The sequence below is a fragment of the Salvelinus namaycush genome, chromosome 11 (assembly GCF_016432855.1).
Source record: "Salvelinus namaycush isolate Seneca chromosome 11, SaNama_1.0, whole genome shotgun sequence".
Classification (NCBI taxonomy): domain Eukaryota; kingdom Metazoa; phylum Chordata; class Actinopteri; order Salmoniformes; family Salmonidae; genus Salvelinus; species Salvelinus namaycush.
This window is the reverse complement of record NC_052317.1, coordinates 14,989,051-15,012,907: the sequence shown is the minus strand read 5'-3', so window position 1 is coordinate 15,012,907 and position 23,857 is coordinate 14,989,051. Positions and strand designations below refer to the sequence as shown.

The window sequence follows — 23,857 nt, the reverse complement described above, 5'->3', positions numbered from 1 at the left end:
TTCCAATGTGCTCCTTAGCATTTAGTTAGCTCTGGGATTTTACCTACATGTTAGCATTTAGTTAGCTCTGGGATTTTACCTACATGTTAGCATTTAGTTAGCTCTGGGATTTTACCTACATGTTAGCATTTAGTTAGCTCTGGGATTTTACCTACATGTTAGCATTTAGTTAGCTCTGGGATTTTACCTACATGTTAGCATTTAGTTAGCTCTGGGATTTTACCTACATGTTAGCATTGCTAATCTTCATATTACAGTTCAGTGCCGGTATTACCGAATATCCTGGTATGGCACGAGGTCGGTATGAGGGTATGACAATCTGATACCGCCCATGTCTACTCTCCTTCTATAATGAACACTCCTATATTGTCCTTCCTCTAGTCACCTGGGTCCTGTTTTTCATACCTCCCACAGTTTGTGCTTTTAAATCAGAGAGAGAGAGAGAGAGATAGCGACCAGAGAAAAAAACAGAAAGAGACATAGAGAAAGAGAGAGGGGGAAAAAAGGATAGAGAGAGCGATAGAGAGACAAATACAAAGACAGAGCGAGTGTGAGAGAGAGTGAGAGAGAGAGACATGCAAAGAGAGCGAAAGATAGAGATTCTGAGAGACAGCTCGGCAGGTAGTCTACTTTTTGAGGCCACTTAGAAGAAGGAAGTCAGGGGGATTGTGAGAATTAGCGGTAGCCCACGTCGCCTCTTCCGTTTAAAGGGGCTTTGTAATGCCTGCCTACCGGGGTAGGTGTGTGTGTGTGTGTGTGTGTGTGTGTGTGTGTGTGTGTGTGTGTGTGTGTGTGTGTGTGTGTGTGTGTGTGTGTGTGTGTGTGTGTGTGTGTGTGTGTGTGTGTGCGTGTGTGTGAAACCCCCTGCAAACAACCTCCATACCTCCTCCAAAAACAACGGGGCTCCAATTACTCTCAGGATTAGAGGAAAATACAGTAGAGAGGGAGATAGAGAAAGGTACCGAGAGAGAGAGAGGTAGCAATGTAAAGGGAATCTATTCAGTACAGTATATCTGTCCAAGCCAATAGGATTTGTTCTGTGCATAGCACAATCATAATACAGATGGCTTGTGTTGTTATTCTCACCCATTTCATCTCTGGTTGTTAAGAGAAACTGATGGAGAGGCTTTGGACATCACTGTCTCTATCTGCATCCTTAGTTCTGTTCAAGTGCATAGGACTTTCTTTTAACTGTCTTGAAAGAAGAGGACATAGCAGAAACAGAGACAGATATGGAAGAGGAAGGAGATATAAGGAACGGGGAGATGGTAGAGCGATAGCGGGAGATGTGTGTCTGCGGTGTGTGTATTCAAAGCATTGTTATCCACCCTACTCTTATGTTTAAAAGCCGTATTCATTCACACTGTTGATCTGAACCCTGTTTTTGAATAGTTGTTTTGACAGGCGTCATCACCACTCAGCACTATGTTGTCAGAGTAACTTTGTGTGTGGAGGAAGAGCTCCTCTTCTGAGTTCTTTTCAGAGTAGAACTGTGACTACACAGTCGTTCTCAGCACAGTTCATAATCACAGCATCTGTATTGATAAGAGGGACCTTGCCTGGGGTTGGATCTGATCTAGGTACATTTTAAATAGGATCAAAACACTGGAGGTAGAAGTTGCCTTTCACCACAGGTCTAGGATCTGATTATCTTTAAACGGAACTATAACCTTCAGCATTAGTGAAATTATGACATATTTGATCCCGTATCAGTTGTTCAAGTTCAAGCAAATCAAAGTCATCTTTTACTTGGCCAAGGACTGTGTGTGTAGAGCAGGAAACAGCAATGTACAGTACAAAGGCAGGCGCATGCCCACACACACACACTGCCCTCATATCTATGTATTGATCGTAGCAGATGGGCGTCAATCAATCTTATCTCCGCTCCACACATTCTCCCTCACACCTCCAGAGGGACCCAATAAGGCACAGACCTTGAACACATTTTATACTTGGGGTGTGTGTGTGTGTGTGTGTGTGTGTGTGTGTGTGTGTGTGTGTGTGTGTGTGTGTGTGTGTGTGTGTGTGTGTGTGTGCGTGCGTGCGTGCGTGCGTGCGTGCGTGCGTGCGTGCGTGCGTGCGTGCGTTTGACATACCTGGTGGACCTATTGTAATGTCTGTGTGTATACCCTTTGTCTGTGATGCGATGTGGTGGTAGGTGAAGCAGACCTGTTGGACGTGTGTGTGTGTGTGTGTGTGTGTGTGTGTGTGTGCGTGTGTGTGTGTGTGTGCGTGTGCGTGTGCGAGCGAGCGAGCGAGCGAGAGAGAGAGAGAGAGAGAGAGAGAGAGAGAGAGAGAGACTTCCTAATATACCTACTACTGTACATTCGATTTCCTTTACAAATTATATACTGTCTATACCAGTGGGGGCTCCCCAGAGCAGGAAAGATGAAACTATATTAAATATATTCACGTCACCAAATAATTGATTAGAACACACCGTTTTTCAATTAAATTCTACATTAGCTTCAACAACACTCTGTAGGGTAACACCATGGTGTAGCCGGAGGACAGCTAGCTTCCGTCTTCCTCTTGGTACGTTGCCTTCAATAGAAAACCTAGGAGGCTCTTGGTTCTCACCCCCTTCCATAGACTTACACAGGTATTATGACAACTTCCGTAGGACGGCCTCCAACCTATCAGAGCTCTTGCAGCATGAACTGACATGTTGTTGTCCACCCAATCAAAGGTTAAGAGGTTAATCTAGTACTGAAAGCCTAAGCTACAGCTAGCTAGCACTGCAGTGCATAATGTGGTGAGTAATTGACTCAAAGGGAAAGAAAGACAATAGTTGAACAGTTTCCAATAAAATTATTTCTTAAAAAATGAAGGAGAAGCAAGAGCGTGAGGGAGAGATTGTCATTTCAGTGTCAGTTTCACTTACTTAGCTAGCAAATGCAGCTGGCTAGTTTAGTTACTCAAACACCCGGCTCAAACAGAGGGATGCTATGTTAGCTAGCTGGCTATGATTATCCAACAAAACAATGGAACTCTTCCAAGTCAAGGTAAGCTTTTGGTTTTATTAATTTATTGCCACCGCTGCCTGCCAGCAGTAACTGCTAAACTGCTTAGTGACTATACACTGTAACGTTACTGCATGATTGTAGTGGGTTTACTAACACATTAGTTCTATTAGCTATGCTGACTAGGACGTTACTTTAGCTAATATGGGGACAACGATGTAGGCTGGCTGTAGCAATTATGACATGGTTTGGCTTGGAGAGTTTTTTTTTGCCTGGTCACATACAGCTGATGTGTTGTTCATTGAAGTCCACAAACGAAAGGAAAAGGTGAGAGGAGGAGAGAGCATAGAGGCTAGAATGAATACAATGTGGCTTCTATGAAAGTGAACTGTGTTTATGCGTGATCAGGGGTGTATTCATTCCACAGATTCTGTTGAAAAACGTTTCTTAAACAGAAGCAAACGAAACGGGGATAGAAATACCAGAATTTGTCCAATAGAAACTCTCGTTTGCAAATGTTGGACTAATGATTACACCCTAGATAAGCTGGACGCAGGCAAGACTGTGCAAGGTGGTATTGAATGTGTCACTGTCTGTCAATGTGTCACTGTCTGTCATCTCAAATTTTTCTCTCGACCTGTGGTGCACCTACATTGTAAACTTTCATTCTCAGGCTAGCTTGTAGCAACCCCATGATGGGTATAGGGAAAAAATGTTGTATCATGTAGTAGCCTAAACCTATCGCTGTCACATTGAACTGGGTGAATGGAATATGAATGACAGTCTTCCAACATGCTGAAATAGAAATAAGGCCATGCTTATGAAAAAAAGATAATCCTCCCTCATCTTAAATGGCACTGACCGCCACTGGTCTATACATACCATGCATTTATATTCTGGATTCTGGCACATGCTCACTTTAACATACCTATCTACTTTGGACTGTTAACTGGACTTGTTCTGTTATTTCTTGATTTCTTCTTTAGATTTGTTTTATTATTTGTGTATTTGCATGACATTCTTGTGTACTGTTGGAGCTAGTAACACAAGCGTTGTGCTGCACCTGCTATAACACCTGCAAATCTGTGTACGCGACTAATACACTTTCATTTGATTTGATTTGAAAGAGACCGAGAGAGTGTGTGGGAGAGAGGCAAAGCCAGAGGTTATGTCAGGTAACTTTTACCACCAAATGTTTGAAAAATAAGGACATCAGAAAAATAAGATTCCCTACAGTAGCTCACTACCACAACAAATGACTTTTTTGTGCAACGCAGACCCATTCCTTCATCTACCAAGCCTTACAAACTGTAGCCTGGATGTCTGTTATTGGGTTTGGAAAATCAAACATGCGGTTTTACATTATTGAATGATACACTACCGTACATCACTCAGCATCTGTAGTACAGCAGCCCTCGCCATCTCAACAGATTAGGAATCAATGATAATGTGCCTCTCTATCATGCTTGAGATGTGTGTAATCAAAGGAGAACTACAGTGCACCGCATTCTGCAAAGTATATGAAACACAGTCAATACTGCACGCTCAACAAAGCATTGTCAGGAAAGAGAGCTATGAAATCGGCAGTGGGCTGTTACAATAAAGATAAAGATGATGTCTTCTTATGCACCTGCCGCACCTAAAATAGAACAATTCCCGTAGAACCTGTGTGATTAGATCGACTGCAAGTCTTCAGTCATGTTGAAGCGTTAAAATATGAAAGACAATTAATTATTTACAACTCTCATGTCTGGGACTGAGGTTCACCACAAATCAATTCCCAAACTGGAAACAGCTACACATTCAGAATAAATCCATGGAAATTGATTCCACAGCAAACCAAATATGGTTATTTCAAGGTTCCCCGGATTTTCCATTGGGTTGTGGGAATGGTGATGGACAGTAAAACTAACACCTCAAAATACACCAATCATATGGTTATGGACAGTTTTTTCTCCTTACCTCGGCAGACGTTCCCGTTATCAGTCTCGAACCCGGCCTTGCAGGTGCAGCTCCCGATAGGAACCATCCACTCGCCATCTCCATTGCAGTACAGCTTTATGGGCACGTCCACCTCCTCTGAATTCGGGATGCAGATCCCTCTAGCGATGACCAGGGAGGTGCTCTCCGCCCCCGTCATGGTCTCAGGGAAGATGGCAAAGTTCTGCACCACACTGGGGCACTTCTTATAAAACACTCTGACCGAGAGCAGCGACATACAGGCACCATAGTCCTGAAACGCCAGGTAGAACCCGTTCTTCGACAGTGGGCCAAAGCTCCGAACCTCCGTGTTGACCTTCATCAACCGTCCGCCGAAGTCCACCTGGGAGAAGCTCTCGTCAGCCGCGATGGTGTCAACCTTTAAGTAGGGGGCTTCCATCCAGAAAGCGGTTCCTTTGGTGGCGATAACCGAGTCCGTCTCGTAGTAGTAAAGGTTGAAGGTCTCCTTGCAGGAGCCGGGAACGTTGGGGATGGAGCTGCAGTCACGCACGGTGAAGCGCATCTCCACGTAGATCCTCTGAGCTCCACGTCGGTCGATGAAGGTGGTGAGGAGCCAGTTGTTCTGGCTGGGCTCGAACACATTGCACACCTGGTAGGTCCGTATGGTGTTGAGGTTCTCGTCGTAGCCGCTTACCTCCTCCCACTGTGAGACAAACAAAGTAGAGACCAGAGAGAGGGGGGATAATTAGAAACATACAGTATCTTGAAAAGTCACAAACACAGCTACGAAGAGTTTTTGACACTACAATGCCAAAAGAGAGGGACGCTCAGCTAGTATCACCTCAACTCTTTATGTAAACACATTTCTGAAACCATATACAGTACCAGTCAAAAGTTTAGACGCACGTGCTCATTAAAGAATTTATCTTTATTTTTAAATATTTTCTACATTGTAGAATAATATTGAAGACATCAAAACTCTTAAATAACACATATGGAATCATGTAGTAACCGAAAAAGTGTTAAACAAATCAAAATATATTTTAGATTTTAGATTCTTCACAGTGCCACCCTTTGCCTTGATTACAGCTTTGCACACTCTTGGAATTCTCTCAACCAGCTTCACCTGGAATGCTTTTCCAACAGTCTTGAAGGAGTTCCCACATATGCTGAGCACTTGTTGGCTGCTTTTCCTTCACTCTGCGGTCCAACTCATCCCAAACCATCCCAATTGGGTTGATTTCAGGGGATTGTGGAGGCCAGGTTATCTGATGCAGCACTCCATCACTCTGCTTCGTCAAATAGCCCTTTCACAGCCTGGAGGTGTGTTGGGTCATTGTTGTTAAACAAACGATAGTCCCACTAAGTGTAAACCAGATGGGATGGCGTATCGGTGCAGAATGCTATGGTAGCCATGCTGGTTAAGTGTGCCTTGAATTCTAAAAAAATCACAGACAGTGTCACCAGCAAAGCACCCCCACACCATCACACCTCCTCCTCCATGCTTCACGGTGGGAATCACACATGCGGAGATCATCCGTTCACCTACTCTGCGTCTCACAAAGACACGGCAGTTGGAACCAAAAATCTCAAATTTAGACTCATCAGACCAAAAGACAGATTTCCACCGGTCTAATGTCCATTGCTCGTGTTTCTTGGTCCAAGCAAGTATCTTCTTGTTGGTGTTCTTTAGTAGTGGTTTCCTTGCAGCAATTCAATCATGAAGGCCCTATTTACGCAGTCTCCTCTGAACAGTTGATGTTGAGATGTGTCTGTTACTTGAACTCTGTGAAGCATGTATTTGGGCTGCAATCTTAGGTGCATTTAACTCTAATGAACTTATCCTCTACAGCAGATGTAACTCTGGGTCTTCCTTTCCTGTGATGGTCCTCATGAGAGCCAGTTTCATCATAGCGCTTGATGGTTTTTGAGACAGCACTTGAAGGAACTTTCAAAGTTCTTGAAATGTTCCGCATTGACTGACCTTCATGTCTTAAATTAATGAATGACTGTCGTTTCTCTTTGCTTATTTGAGCTGTTCTTGCCATAATATGGACTTGGTCTTTTACCAAATAGGGCTATCTTCTGTATACAACCCCTACCATGTCACAACACAACTGATTGGCTGAAACGCATTAAGGAAAGAAATTCCACAAATTAACAGGCACACCTGTTAATTGAAATACATTCCAGGTGACTACCTCATAAAGCTGGTTGAGAGAATGCCAAGAGTGTACCAAAGCATTCAAAGGCCATTTTCCCTAAAGTGGGGTTACAAGTTTAGAAACTGTAATATGTGCACTGGGAGTCGGGAAGCAAGTTCAGGGAGGGAATCATTTAATAAATAAATGGAAACATAATACAAAACAAGAAACACGAAACACGAACAACGCACAGACACGAAACTGAAACAGAAACAATGACGCCTGGGGAAGGAACCAAAGGGAGTGACATATATAGGGAAGGTAATCAGGTAAGTGATGGAGTCCAGGGGTGACAGGTGTGCGCCATAATGAGCAGCCTGGTGACCTAGAGGCCGGAGAGGGAGCACACGTGACATGAACTTTCAAAGCAGAATGACTTTCCCATTGTTCCTCAACAGCAGCGTATGCTATACATTTTTTGAGTCTCTAAAAAACAAAATTTCCAATTTTGCTACAGTACATAGGACCGAAATGAACCGGTCAGTCACAATTACAGAACAGCTATAGCACCGTGAAAAATGAAAGAGACCAAAGACAAGCAACAAAAACCTGGCTGAAGAGAGAGACCAGCTACAGAGAGGGGAAAGACCTACTTACCAGTTATAGAAAACTGTATAAAGAAATAGACGAGCTACAGGTCAGTTTCAACAACCTGGCTAAAGAGAAGAATGAGCAACAGACCAGCAACAACAAACTGACGACAGAGAAGGACCAGATAAAGAACGGCTACAATGCCACGAAAGGTGAAAGAGACAGGGCACTGAGCAACAACTGCCTTAGCTATTTTTGAAAAGAGGGATGTCCGTAGGGACCTTTTGTTAACTCACACACATACAAGTATTACACATCCAAACTTTCAGGAGATCCACAGCTGATTAATGACCTTGCCTGAGAAACCCAAAGCCTGAAACCAAAGAGGGTATACTAAGAGAAACTGATTCTCCAATAGAAATCCCTGAACGCACTTGTAGAAGATGTCATGGTGACATTACCTAGCTAAGCTCATGTGCATAAACTTATTATTAGGTCTAACGGTTGTGTCGCGCTGAAATGTGCACGTGCAAGCAATCAAATCAAGGCACTCTTTGATATAAAAATATATATTGTTTTTGACGATAATGAAAATGTGTGTTGTCACTTCCACAAAGTTGTAGTCATGTTCAGCTACTTACAACACTGGCTTCAATTTAAGTTGTGCATTTAGATGTGGAGAAAATTAATTTCTCCCTCCCATTGACTTCCCAAACCCCTGGTCTGTTTGGTGTGATTCGTGGGCATCCCCGGAGGTAGTGGCCGCTTGGTCCATGTGTCTTGTTATCATGATATAATGGATCTTACTCTGCCTGCCAGTGTGATGTGATCGAACAAAACTGCCTTTGTTATTTAGTTTGTTTCTATTTTTTAGGTCGCTTGCTTGTCTTGTTAATTTGTTGTTATCTGATTGATGTATCTTGATTATTGATTGATTTGACTTGTCAATTGTTGTCTTTGTTGCCTAATGAAACATGAAAAATGAACACCCCTCGCGTTGTAGCAGCCCTATGTCACATCTAGATTATTACAACAGGTAGGGCTAGTACTCAACAAACTAAGCTGACTTCCTGAAATGACAGTTTCCTGTCTACCAGTGGTTATGTCTAAAATAGCAACAGATGGAGGGGGACAATGGTAACACACATAAAGGTATCTGTTTTTTGCAGAACCAATTTATTTTGAAAAACCAATCAATTTTATATTTGTTCACAAACAGGTGGCAGGGGTATGGACATTTCATTTGGACTCAACTGACTTCCTGAAATGGAAGTTCCCTGTCTAGCAGTGGTTACAGCTCCAGATAGAGAGATACAGCGATAGCACATTTAGGAATCTGCTTCTTTGTTAAAATGAACATGAAGAATAAGATTCATTTGCAGATCCCAAACACAGCCACATCCTCATTCTTGTGAAATCTTATATTCACACCTATTTAGCAGCCAATCACATTCAAGGTTTTGTATTGTCTGCCTAATATGGCATGCCCATTGGTGGTAAGACATCTATAAAATGTTCAGTACACAACATCATACTAGAACATATTCTGTAGCCGATCGTCTGGTAATAGTATTTGAGACCGTGGTAGAACATGGAGATGTCACAGGATAAGTATGCCAATATGGACCGGTTATGTAACAAAGGGTTGAGCAAAAATGACAATATCTATGAAGATGCCATTGCCTCTCAGGACTCAAGAGAAGAGACCAAGAAGGATGCTACCTCTAAGGACAGACCAGTTGCTAACCCCTCAAGTTATGGTAACTCAGGTAGGAGACCCTCCAGAGCTGCTGCAGTTTGTCTGGGGATGCTGTGTGTTCTCCTACTGGCTGGGATTGTAGGTCTGGGTTTCTACCACAAGAATATCATCAGTGGGTTTGAGGATTGTAAAGTCAGCAACATCAACCTGTCTAAGAAAAAAGACCAGTTAGAGATCAGCTTCAACACCATGACTAATGAGAGAGACCAGCTACAGACCAGCTACAACACCATGAAAAAGGAGAGAGACCAGCTACAGACCACCTTCAACACCATGACTAAGGAGACAGACCAGCTACAGACCAGCTACAACACCATGAAAAGGGAGAGAGACCAGCTACAGACCACCTTCAACACCATGACTAAGGAGACAGACCAGCTACAGACCAGCTACAACACCATGAAAAAGGAGAGAGACCAGCTACAGACCACCTTCAACACCATGACTAAGGAGACAGACCAGCTACAGACCAGCTACAACACCATGAAAAGGGAGAGAGACCAGCTACAGACCACCTTCAACACCATGACTAAGGAGACAGACCAGCTACAGACCAGCTACAACACCATGAAAAAGGAGAGAGACCAGCTACAGACCACCTTCAACACCATGACTAAGGAGACAGACCAGCTACAGACCAGCTACAACACCATGAAAAAGGAGAGAGACCAGCTACAGATCAGCTTCAATAACCTGGCTAAGGAAAGTGACCAGTTGAAGACGGAGAGAGACAGGCTTCAGAAGTGCTTTTCTGACTTAAAACAAGCTGGGCCTAAAGGCTGGACGCTGTTTCAGTTCACTTGGTATTACATCTCCTCTGAGGTAAAATCCTGGGATGAGAGCAGACAGGACTGCATTGAGAGAGGTGCAGACCTGGTGATCATAAACACCAAAGAGGAGCAGACATTTCTCACTAATCTGAACAAGAGGGTCTGGATTGGCCTGACTGACAAAGACAAAGAGGGGACCTGGAAATGGGTGGACGGTACCACACTGACCACATCCTATTGGTCGGGGAAACAACCTGATAATGGTGGTGGGGATCCAATATATGGGGAGGAGGATTGTGCTGAGATTGTTATTAAGTGGATATGGAATGATATTTCATGTGCAAATCATTTCAATTGGGTCTGTGAGAAGGTTGTTTAACAGTGTTATAATTTATTGCATGTGTATGTACCAGATGAGCTCCCTGATCTTGTATCATGAAGTTTTGATAAGAAGCTTCAAAGAAATAACTCTGAAATGTAAAGACTGTTCCTTTCTATTTGTGTTCACAAACTGGTGGTTAGGTGGACATGTTGGCACTTAACTCAACTGACTCCCTGAACAGACAGTTCCCTGTCTACCAGTGGTTGTGTCCAGTGGTGCAAAGTACTTAAGCAAAAATATTTGAAAGTATCTACTAGTTTTTTGAGGTATCTGTACTTTACTTTACTATTTATATTTTTGACAACTTTTACTTTTACTACACAACATTCCTAAACAACATAATGTACTTTTTACTCCATAAATTTCCCTGACACTCAAAAGTACTCGTTACATTTTGAATGCTTAGCAGGACAGAAAAATGGTCTAAATCACGCACTTAAAGAGAAACTCCCTGGTCATCCCTACTGCATCTGATCTGGCGGACTCACTAAACGCAAATGCTTTGTTTGTAAATTATGTCTGAGTATTGGAGTGTGCCCCTGGCTATAAGTACATTTAAAAAACAAGACAATCGTTCCGTCTGGTTTGCTTAATATAAGGAATTTGAAATGATTTATACTTTTACTTCTACTTTTGATACTTAAGTATATTTTGGCAATTACATTTACTTTTGATACTTAAGTATATTTAAAACAAAATACTTTTTCACTTTCACTGAAGTAGGATTTTACTGGGTGACTTTCACTTTTACTTGAGTCATTTTCTATTAAGGTATCTGTACTTTTACTCAAGTATGACAATTGGGTACTTTTTCCAGCACTGGCTATGTCTAGCTAACACAGCATCAGATAAAGATATAGCAATGTGGTACTGTCAGCTCAGGACATACAGCCCTTTGCAAGCATGTGGAGAAATATTATGCAAAATGCAAGATATACCTATAGCCACATCAGAGGTCCTTGAAATGTTATCCTATATACCCCCATGTTCATGTGTATTACTACCGTGATGCATGTAATGGATCTTACTCGGCCTGCCAGTGTGATGTGATCTACTGTAGTTTGGTATTTTTAGGTCGCTTGCTTGTATTGTAATTTGTTGTTATCTGATTGATTTGTCTTGATTATTGAATGATGTGTCTCTTCAATTGCTTTGTTGCATGACGAAAAAGGTCAATAAAGATTTTGGTCACAAAAAATGAACACACCTCGGGTTGTAGCAGCCGTATGTTACATCTAGAGTACTAGAACAAGTCGGCCTAGTACTCAACGGACTAAACTGACGTCCTGAAATTACAGTTCCCTGTCTACCAGTGGTTATGTCTAAAAGAACATTGGATAGAGGGGGACAATGGTAACACACATAAAGGAATCTGGTTCTTTGTTCAAATCAAAATAAAGAGGAAAATTCAATTCCAGATCTGCTACCTCCAGACCCCAAACACAGCCACATCCTCATTCTTGTGAAGTCTTATATTCACACCTATTTAGCAGCCAATCACATTCAAGGTTTTGTATTGTCTGCCTAATATGGCACGCCTATTGGTGGTAAGACACCTATAAAATGTTCCTTACACACAACACAGCTTTCATATTTGAACAGATTCCCTAGCAGATCGTCTGGTAATAGTAATTGAGACCGTGGTAGAACATGGAGATGTCAGAGGATAACTATGCCAATATAGACCGGTTATGTAACAAAGTGGCGAGCAAAAATTTGAATTTATATATGAAAATGCCATCGTCTCTCAGGACTCAAGCGACAAAAGCGATGAGGATTCCACCTCTAAGGGCAGACCAGGAGCTAACCCCTTAAGTTCTGATAACTCAAGTAGGAGACCCCCCAGAGCTGCTGCAGTTTGTCTGGGGTTGCTGTTTGTTCTCCTGTTTGTGAGGTGGTCATTCAACAGTGTTATATTAATGCAGGTACACTACATGACCAAAAGCATGTGGACACCTGCTCATCGAACATCTTATTCCAAAATCATGGGCATGAATATGGAGTTGGTTCCCTCTTTGCTGCTATAACAGCCTTCCCTCTTCTGGGAAGGCTTTCCACTAGATGTTGGAACATTGCTGTGGGGACTCGATTCCATTCAGCCACAAGAACATTAGTGAGGTCGGACACTGATGTTGGGCGATTAGGGCTGGCTCGCAGTCGGCGTTCCAATTCATCCTAAAGGTGTTCAATAGGGTTTAGGTCAGGGCTGTGTGGATGCCAGTCAAGTTCTTCCACACTGATCTCGACAAACCATTTCTTTTTTTTTTCTTTTTTTTTCTTTTTTATACATTTTATCCCATTTTCTCCCCAATTTTCATGGTATCCAATCGCTAGTAATTACTATCTTGTCTCATCGCTACAACTCCCGTACGGGCTCGGGAGAGACGAAGGTCGAAAGCCATGCGTCCTCCGAAGCACAACCCAACCAAGCCGCACTGCTTCTTAACACAGCGCGCCTCCAACCCGGAAGCCAGCCGCACCAATGTGTCGGAGGAAACACCGTGTACCTGGCCCCCTTGGTTAGCGCGCACTGCGCCCGGCCCGCCACAGGAGTCGCTGGAGCGCGATGAGACAAGGATATCCCTACCGGCCAAACCCTCCCTAACCCGGACGACGCTAATGTGCCAATTGTGCGTCGCCCCACGGACCTCCCGGTCGCGGCCGGCTGCGACCGAGCCTGGGCGCGAACCCAGAGACTCTGGTGGCGCAGTTAGCACTGCGATGCAGTGCCCTAGACCACTGCGCCACCCGGGAGGCCGACAAGCCATTTCTGTATGCACCTCACATTGTGCACAGGGGCATTGTCATACTGAAACAGGAAAGGGCCTCCCCTAAACTGTTGCCACAAAGTTGGAATCACAGAATGGTCTAGAATGTCATTGTATGAAATTTGATTAACTGACTTGTTGAAAAGGTGGTATTCTATGATGATGCCATGTTGAAAGTCACTGAGTGCTTCAGTTTGTCTATGGAGATTGCATAGCTGTGTGCTCAATTTTATACACCTGTCAGCAACGGTTGTGGCTCAAATAGCCGAATACACTAACTTGAATGGGTACTTATATATAATGTATTCGGAAAGTATTCAGACCCCTTGACTTTTAGCACATGTTGTCACAGCCTTATTCTAAAATGGATTAATATTTTTTTTTCCCTCATCAATCTACACACAATGCCACATAATGACAAAGCAAAAACAGTTATTTATTTTATTTTTGCGAAGGTATTAAAACAAAAAACAAAAATATGCCATTTACCTAAGTATTCAGACCCTTTACTCAGTACTTTGTTGAAGCACCTTTGGCAGCGATTACAGCCTCGACTCTTCTTGGGTATGATGCTACAAGAAGCTTGAGCTTCTTCTCTGCAGATCCTCTCAAGCTCTGCCAGGCTGGATGGGGAGCATCTCTGCACAGCTATTTTCAGGTGTCTCCAGAGTTGTTCGATCGGGTTCAAGTCAGGGCTCTGGCTGGCCCACTCAAGGACATTCAGAGACTTGTCCCGAAGCCGCTCCTGCGTTGTCTTGGCTGTGTGCTTCGGGTCGTTGTCCTGTTGGAAGGTGAACCTTTGCCCCAGTCTGAGGTCCTGAGCACTCTGGAGCAGGTTTTCATCAAGGATCTCTCTGTAATTTGCTCAGTTCATCTTTTCCCCGATCCTGACTAGTCTCCCAGTCCCTGCCGCTGAAAAATATCCCCACAGCATGATGTTGCCACTACCATGCTTCACCGTAGGGATGGTGCTAGGTTTCCTCCAGACGTGACGCTTGGCATTCAGGCCAATGAGTTCAATCTTAGTTTCATCAGACCAGAGAATCTTGTTTCTCATGGTCTGAGAGTCCTTTAGGTGCCTTTTGGCAAACTCCAAGCGGGCTGTCATGTGCCTTTTACTGAGGAGTGGCTTCAGTAAATGCCTGATTGGTGGAGTGCTGCAAAGATGCTTATCCTTCTGGAAGGTTCTCCCATCTCCACAGAGGAACTCTGGAGCTCTGTCAGCATAACCATTGGGTTTTTGGTCACCTCCCTGCCAATGGCCCTTCTCCCCTGATTGCTCTGTTTGGCTGGGCGGCCAGGTCTAGGAAGAATCTTGGTGTTTCCAAACGTCTTTCATTTAAGAATGATGGAGGCCACTGTGTTCTTGGGGAGCTTCAATGCTGCAGAAATGCTGTGGTACCCTTCCCCAGATCTGTGCCTCGACACAATCCTGTCTCGGAGCTCTACCTACATTTCCTTCGACCTCATGGCTTGGATTTTGCTCTGTCATTCACAGTCAACTGTGACTGCAAACTTGTTGGATGCATTTGCAGTTATTTTAGGTTGTCTTTCGAATTATGTTTTGCTCAATAGGAAATGAATGGTTAATAACGTTTTGTGTCATTTTGGAGTCATTTTATTGCAAATAAGAATATAATATGTTTCTGAACACTTTTATATTAATGTGGATGCTACCATGATTATGGATAATGAATAATGATGATCACACCCCCAAAATCATGAATAAAGATCATATCCAGAGTGTGAATTACACCGTGACATTTGGGGCATCTCTATTTGGCTCTCTATCATGGGCTTAATAGTAAAGATGCCATTTAATGGTAAAAATGTATTACTTGTTATTATCTGATTGTCAAACATATCACTTCAGAAAGTAGGCTACCTGTGCATTTACATTTAAGTCATTTAGCAGACGCTCTTATCCAGAGCGACTTACAAATTGGAAAGTTCATACATATTCATCCTGGTCCCCCCGTGGGAATTGAACCCTGGTCCCCCCGTGGGAATTGAACCCACAACCCTGGCGTTGCAAGCGCCATGCTCTACCAACTGAGCCACACGGGACCAACGAAATTATCATCCAATCAATGCACTGCATGTGCACTTGCTCCATCTGATAAATGGAAAGAGACGTCTGTTACAAAACACCCACACCCACCCACATTACTAGAATATCGGGTAGCAGTAATTGAGACAGTGGGAGATCATGGAAATGTCTGAGCATATCTATACCAATATTGGCAGCATTTTTGAAGGTGACCCCTGTGGCAGAAGGGCAGCAAACAGAGACGAGGATATCAACAAAGATAGCATCATCTTCCAAGACTCAAGAGAAGCGGCCGAGGACGATGACACCTGTATGGGCAGACCAGCAGCTAACCCCTCAGGTTCTAAGAGCTTAGGTAGGAGACCCTCCAGAGCTGGTGCTGTGTGTTGGGGGCTGCTTTGTGTTCTCCTACTGGCTGGGATCGTAAGCCTAGGATTCTATCGCAATACAGTCATGAATAGTTATAAAGACAACTTGACAAAAGAGAAGAACCAGCTAGAGACCAGCAACAACAACCTGACTACAGAGAGAGACCAGCTACAGACCAGCTACAACACCATGAAAAAGGAGAGAGACCAGCTACAGACCACCTTCAACACCATGACTAAGGAGACAGATCAGCTACAGACCAGCTACAACACCATGAAAAAGGAGAGAGACCAGCTACAGACCACCTTCAACACCATGACTAAGGAGACAGATCAGCTACAGACCAGCTACAACACCATGAAAAAGGAGAGAGACCAGCTACAGACCAGCTTCAATAACCTGGCTAAGGAAAATGACCAGTTGAAGACGGAGAGAGACAGGCTTTAGAAGCGCTTTTCTGACCTAAAACAAGCTGGGCCTAAAGGCTGGACGCTGTTTCAGTTCACTTGGTATTACATCTCCTCTGAGGTAAAATCCTGGGATGAGAGCAGACAGGACTGCATTGAGAGAGGAGCAGACCTGGTGATCATAAATAGCAAAGAGGAGCAGACATTTCTCACTAATCTGAACAAGGAGGTATGGATTGGCCTGACTGACAAAGAGGGGACCTGGAAATGGGTGGATGGTACTCCACTGACCACAACCTACTGGATGGGAAAAAATCCTGATAAGAAAATGGAGGAAGATTGTGCTGAGATCAGCATTGGACCGGTAGAAGGGAACTGGAAGGATTTGTCATGTGCCACTCATCTTAACTGGATGTGTGAGCAGAAGCATTAACTTTGTATTGTAAACTGGTTGGAGAACTACGCATGTATTCTGTCTCTGTCTCTGTCTCTGTCTCTGTCTCTGTCTCTGTCTCTGTCTCTCTCTCTATGTTTGTGGTTTCCTGCATTTAGGCTATATCTATCCTCCTCGGTGTGTGTCTGTGGGTTGGTTGTTAACTTCCCCTGACCTATACCCTCCTCAGCACTCCATCAGTACTAATGGAGAGAAGATCACCTCTACAATACACACAGCCACATAAGAGAGAAAATAAACAGAAATAATGAGAAAGATTCACTCTCAATTCATTTCAATTCAAGGCGCTTTATTGGCATGGGAAACATATGTTAACATTGCCAAAGTAGGTGAAGTAGATAATGTACAAAAGTGAAATAAACAATACAAATTAACAGTAAACATTATACTCACAGAATTTCCAAAATAATACATTTCAAATGTCATATTATGTATATATACAGTGTTGTAACGATGTGCAAATGGTTAAAGTACAAAAGGGAAAATAAATAAACATAAATATGGGTTGTATTTGCAATGGTGTTTGTTCTTCACTGGTTGCCCTTTTCTTGTGGCAGGTCACAAATATTGCTGCTGTGATGGCACACTGTGGTATTTCACCCAGTAGATATGGGAGTTTACCATAATCGGGTTTGTTTTCTAATTCTTTGGGCGTCTGTGTAATCTGATGGAAATATGTGTCTCTAATATGGTCATACATTTGGCAGGAGGTTAGGAAGTGCAGCTCAGTTTTCACCTCATTTTATGGTCAGTGTGCACATAGCCTGTCTTCTCTTGACAGCCAGGTCTACCTACGGCGGCTTTTCTAAATAGCAAGGCTAAGCTCACTGAGTCTGTACATAGTCAAAGCTTTCCTTAAGTTTGGGTCAGTCACAGTGGTCAGGTATTCTCTGTTTAAGGCCAAATAGCATTTTGGTTTTCTCTGTTTATTTGTTAATTCTTTCCAATGTGTCAAGTAATTATCTTTTTGTTTTCTCGTGATTTGGTTGGGTCTAATTGTGTTGCTGTCCTGGGGCTGTGTGGGGTCTGTTTGTGTTTGTGAACAGAGCCCCAGGACCAGCTTGCTTAGGGGATTCTTCTCAAGGTTCATCTCTCTGTAGGTGATGGCTTTGTTATGGAAGGTTTGGGAATCACTTCCTTTTAGGTGGATGTAGAATTTAACGGCTCTTTTCTGGATTTTGATCATTAGCGGGTATTGGCCTAATTCTGCTCTGCATGCATTATTTGGTGTTTAACGTTGTACACAGAGGATACTGTTGCAGAATTCTGAATGCAGAGTCTCAATTTGGTGTTTGTCCCATTTTGTGAATTCTTGGTTGGTGAGCGGAACCCAAACCTCACACCCATAAAGGTCAATGGGTTCTATAATTGATTCAAGTATTCTTTGCCAGATCCTAATTGGTATGTCGAATTTTATGTTTCTTTTGATGGCATAGAAGGCCCTTCTTGCCTTGTCTCTCAGATCGTTCACAGGTTTGTGGACGATACCTGTGGCTCTGATGTTTAGGCCAAGGTATGTATAGTTTTTTGTGTGCTCTCGGGTAACGGTGTCTAGATGAAATTTGTATTTGTGGTCCTGGCGACTGGACCTTTTTTGGAACACCATTATTTTGGTCTTACTGAGATTTACTGTCAGGGCCCAGGTCTGGCTGAATCTGTGCAGAATATCTAGGTGCTGCTGTAGGCACTCCTTGGTTGGTGACAGAAGCACCAGATGATCAGCAAACAGTAGACATTTGACTTCAGATTTTAGTAGGGTGAGGCCGGGTGCCGCAGACTTTTCTAGTGCCTTCGCCAATTCGTTGATATATATGTTGAAGAGGGTGGGGCTTAAGCTGCATCCCTGTCTCACCCCACGGCCCTGTGGGTAGAAATGTGTGTGTTTTTTGCCTATTTTATCCACACACTTGTTGTTTGTGTACATGGATTCTATAATTTCTTATGTTTTTCCCCTAACACCATTTCCCATCAATTTGTATAACAGACCCTCAAGCCAAATTGAGTCGAAGGCTTTTTGAAATCAACAAAGCATGAGAAGACTTTGCCTTTGTTTTGGTTTGTTTGTTTGTCAGTTAGGGTGTGCAGGGTGAATACGTGGTCTGTCGTACGATAATTTGGTAAAAAGTCCATTTGACATTTGCTCTGATAATGCAGAGGATTTTCCCAAGGATCCTGTTGATGCATATCCCATGTTTTCTGTTTGACATTTTAGATTTGATAGGGAAGCTGAGAGGTCAAATATACTGTTTAGATTTTCTACTGCTAAGTTAAACACCTTCAATATTACAGTGGAACGTTTTGTCCAGGAAGTTGTCTAAAAGGGATTGAATTTGTTGTTGCCTAATTGTTTTTTTGGTAGGTTTCCACACTACATTCCTTCCATCTATAGCATTTCTTAATATTACTCAGTTCCTTTGGCTTTGATGCCTCATGATTGAGTATTACTCTGTTCAAGTAGACTGTGATTTTGCTGTGATCGGATAGGGGTGTCAGTGGGCTGACTGTGAACACTCTGAGGGACTGGGTTGAGGTCACTGATAAAGTAGTCTACAGTACTACTGCCAAGAGATGAGCTATAGGTGTACCTACCATAGGAGTCCCCTCGAAGCCTACCATTAACTATGTACATACCCAGCGTGCGACAGAGCTGCAGGAGTTGTGACCTGTTTTTGTTGGTTATGTTGTCATAGTTGTGCCTAGGGGGGAATATGGGGGAGGGAATGCTGTCACCTCCAGGCAGGTGTTTGTCCCCCTGTGTGCTGAGGGTGTCAGGTTCTTGTCCGGTTCTGGAATTTAGGTCACCTCAGACTACTACGTGTCCCTGGGCCTGGAAATGATTGATTTCCACCTCCAGGATGGTGAAGCTGTCTTCATTAAAGTATGGGGATTGCATTGGGGGGATATAGGTAGCACACAGGCGGGCATTTTCCTCTGTTAAATTAAGATAATTTCCTTTTGAATTTCTAGCCAAATGTAAAATGTTCCTGTTTTCATTAATTTAGTTAGGTCTGCTTTATACCAAATTAGCATAACCCCTAAGTCCCTTCCCTGTTTCACACCTGGTAGTTTGGTGGATGGGACTACCAGCTCTCTGTAACCTAGAGGGCAACCAGTGGGTCCGTCTTCTCAATACTATGTTTCTTGTAGGATGACAATGTTTGTATTTCCAATCTCTTTGATGAAGTCTGGGTTCATACTCTTTAGGCCAAAGGCAGATGACCTCAGGCCTTGGATATTCCAGGATGAGATAGTGAAGACTTTGTGTTCCATAAAGTGTCCAATGTTGTGGGTCGCGTGGTTTTGTCTCAGGCCAGTAAGTGTGAGCAGAGCCTGCTGAGCATCTGTGGTACATTCCATTGGCTTGGGCTAGTGTAAGAGTGGGGGTTGAGCCTGTTTGCCCGCTCACTGCCTGGGCGTATGTGTGACTTCCATGTTGAGACCCTCTTTGCGGGAGTGGGAGGCATGCGATGGGAAGGAGTGGCAAAGTGGTCCCGTGTGGCTCAGTTGGTAGAGCATGGCGCTTGCAACGCCAGGGTTGTGGGTTCAATTCCCACGGGGGGACCAGGGTTCAATTCCCACGGGGGGACCAGGATGAATATGTATGAACTTTCCAATTTGTAAGTCGCTCTGGATAAGAGCGTCTGCTAAATGACTTAAATGTAAAATGTAAATGCAAAGGTCTGATCTGAGGGGGCCTAAATGGGGTGTGGGCATAGTTGACTTGGGGGGGGTGTTGATGTCTTGGGGTGGAGGTGTGGATGGGGGGGTCTGGGAGAGTGTCTCACTAGTCTGGGCGGGGTGTCTATTGATCTGTTGCTCCTATGTGAAGTGTTGGGGCTGTGTTTGAGAGCGATGTCCTTTAGGGTCTGGGCGAAGGTGGGCAGTGCTGCCTTGTATAGGTGGACCTGGTCGTAAAGGCTGTTCAAGTCCAGGGTGGAATGGCGGGCCAGGAAAACATTTGGTTTTGAGGCACAGTCACGAGAAATACTTGCGTTTACCCGCTGTATGGTAGCAGGGTGGAAATAACCACTTGTGCGTTGGGGAAAGTAGAAGAAGCTTTTCCAATCACTCCCTTGAGTGCTGTGGCCACCCTTTCCTGCTGTGCTCTCAGGTCGTTTGTGCCTGTGTGTATTATTATGTGGCTGGGTGACCCTAGTTGGTCCTCAGACAGAAGGTGGCGGCTAGGTGTCTGGACACCAGAGTTTAGACACTGTGTTTGAGAAAAGTTGTTTTTCTTGTATATATTTCCCGTTTGAGTCCATAAGGAGTACAATCTGTGTCTTGTGTATGTCCTCAGTGGGTGTGGGGGGGTTGTCAGGAGGGCTATAAGGGTGGCTGACAGGGGGCAGGTGCTCAGAGGGGGTGGGATCCCCTGGGCTTGGCCTTCTTCATTTGTCTGTTCTGCTGTGATGTCAACGCTATGGTCAGGGTCTGGGGTGGACTGTTCTGCTGTGTTGTCAACGCTACGGTCAGGGTCTGGGGTGGACTGTTCTGCTGTGTTGTCAACGCTACGGTCAGGGTCTGGGGTGGTCTGTTCTGCTGTGTTGTCAACGCTACGGTCAGGGTCTGGGGTGGACTGTTCTGCTGTGTTGTCAACGCTACGGTCAGGGTCTGGGGTGGACTGTTCTGCTGTGTTGTCAACGCTACGGTCAGGGTCTGGGGTGGACTGTTCTGCTGTGCTGTCAACGCTACGGTCAGGGTCTGGGGTGGACTGTTCTGCTGTGTTGTCAACGCTACGGTCAGGGTCTGGGGTGGACTGTTCTGCTGTGTTGTCAACGCTACGGTCAGGGTCTGGGGTGGACTGTTCTGCTGTGCTGTCGAAACTTTTGTTGGGAGCTGAGGTGGGCTGTTCTGCTGGCTTCTCTGCGGGGGTGGTCACCTCTTTGTCACAGGCCACCCCCCTCACCCTCTCCTCCAGCAGTCCTCTCCTCTGGTGCTCTGTTCTTCTCCTGCTCCTGCTCTTTCTCCTGTAGATGTTATCTCACTACAGTCCAGAGTGCAGATATGTCTCTCTCCACATCCAGCTCTCCAGGTCTAGTTAAGGGGGTGTTGTTGTGCTGGACTGTTGTCTGGGTCTGTGCTGACTGGAGTGTAATCACCTGCTGTTCCAGCTCCACCTGCCTTACCTCCAGCTGGGTGAATGTATCCTTCATTTCAATGAGGGAGTAGTACTCTGTGCTGGGAGGTTGACTTTCCACTTGGGGTTGCTCGTCTGTGGGTTTATGTAATGAAGAGGTCTGGTCTGACCCATTCGGCGTGGGGTTATCTTTCTCAAGGGAGAGCTTCTCCTGCTGAGCAATTTCTTTGATTAGGTGAAAGTCCAGCTGAAACTGTTTGTGGTTGCCCTGTACCAATACTGTTCCAGACTTATAGAGATTTATATTAGCTGACTCAGAGTCCTCGTTGTCTAGTATCCTGAGTTTCCATCCATCGGTAACACCCACCCCCCCAACAGAGGGGTAGTGTGTTAATATAGCACTGTGCCATGCAAGGGGATGGTCTGTGTGGAAGATACGGTTGCTTATTGTTCCATTTTTATAATAGTCAGCAAAAAGTGTCTCTTGATTTTCCATAAGGAGCTTCATTGTGTACTCTTTTTGTGTCTTATTACTCTTTACATACAGAGGGTACTGTATATTAATTACCTCTGAACATTGGGAGGGTGCATCTAAGGCCGCTCCATTTGGTTGGGGCTCTCCTGCCATTGTTGGGCTCAAGGGCTTTGACACCTCTCACTTGACACGTCAGTGCTAATTGAAGTTGTATCAAGCTTGGCAGCCTTAACTTAGCATTCAACCTTAGAAAGTAAAATATATCATTGTAGTGTATTTTTTTTCTTGGCTTTTGGAATTAAAATATAGCTTCAGACTGAACATTACTCACTCAATTCCAGGTTGGATGGTGTTTTCAGGTCTCTGTTCGCCAAAGCATGTTGCTGTATAGCTTGCGAATAATAATCTTTGGTAGTTGTAAGCCTTCCAGGCAATTCCGTAATTCTGTCCAAAATCAGGTTGTAGGTCTTGAGTTTTCTCAAAATCCTAGTTTATCTAATTCTAAATGGATCTTTTTTTAAGAACATGCTGAAAAATGCAGGAGCTCATCTGCTCATGACCTCTCTGTCTCTCTCTTTAAATAAGTGTAAAATCGTTAAAAAGACTGCAATATCAATCACTGTTTTAAAAAGAAACATAGGACGTGTACATCTGAAGAGAGAAAAAGGGAGGAAGGAGAAAAAATGGGGAGGTGAGAGCCATGACACTGCTGACATGATAGATGAGTTTACAGAAATCTGAGGTGCAAATTAAAGAATTGTTTCAATGCTGTGCCCTCTGTCCCACACTTTCTCTCCTCATCCTCTCTCTCCTTGTCTCTAACCCTTGCTTACTTACTTCTATCCTCTCCTTTCTCTCTCCCCTCTCCCCCCGTTCATCTGTCTCTCTTTCTCTACCCATCACTCTCCTTGTCACCACCCCTCCTCATCTCTCGTACTCCCATTCCTCTCTCTCTCTCATCCTCCTCTCTCCTCATCCCCGTTTCTCCTCGTCTCTAACCAGTAATGACCATTCATCAACATTACAGGGACCTGTCCCTTTCAGCGCGGCCTGTTCATTATTACAGCCTGTTCAGGGCTCGCCTTTCCTCCCCTCTCCTCTTCTCTCCTCTTCCCGCCACCCCCCTCCACTACAGTCTGGGGGAGATCCTCAACCCTTGTCTGTCCAAATGACCGCCATCTTTCACCACGCTAGAACGGCCCCGTGGGTGTCTCAGATAATGTCTGGTTGTACTCTGCACTACCTTTCCATCCCCTTAAACTCACTGGTTTATAAAATGGTAGAATTAAATGTGTTTTGCTGCTGGATATCTACTGTGGACACACAAATATGCTCCGTAGCCTTGTTTTTATGTTATGTAAGAGATAAGCAATGTAATATAGATTGGACAATTTCACTTTCTCGTTATAGCCTTTAGCCTCGAAATAAATAGATTAAAACTTTGGTATTCATTACAAGTACACACACACACACACACACACACACACACACACACACACACACACACACACACACACACACACACACACACACACACACACACACACCATAAAGGAGACTGTAATGTGTACTATTGGATGATACAGTGGCTGCTCCACTAAAAGTTTTGTGATTATGCTGCAGGACTTAAAGGTAATTTGTGGTTTAGTACAGTACCCTGTGTCACTACTTCATTGCTCCAGACCAGCACAAGGGGGAGTTAGAGCA

At 44.1% G+C, this 23,857-nt stretch overlaps 1 protein-coding gene across 1 annotated transcript in view; it reads right to left on the bottom strand.

The window, feature by feature from the left end:
• The window catches only part of LOC120056305 (ephrin type-B receptor 1), a 207,649-nt gene that overhangs the window by 146,054 nt on the left and 37,738 nt on the right, over positions 1-23,857 (bottom strand). The window contains exon 3 of the mRNA XM_039004545.1: positions 4,926-5,607. Within this exon, the coding sequence (XP_038860473.1) occupies positions 4,926-5,607 (682 nt within the window). The remainder of the gene's footprint in view (positions 1-4,925; positions 5,608-23,857) is intronic.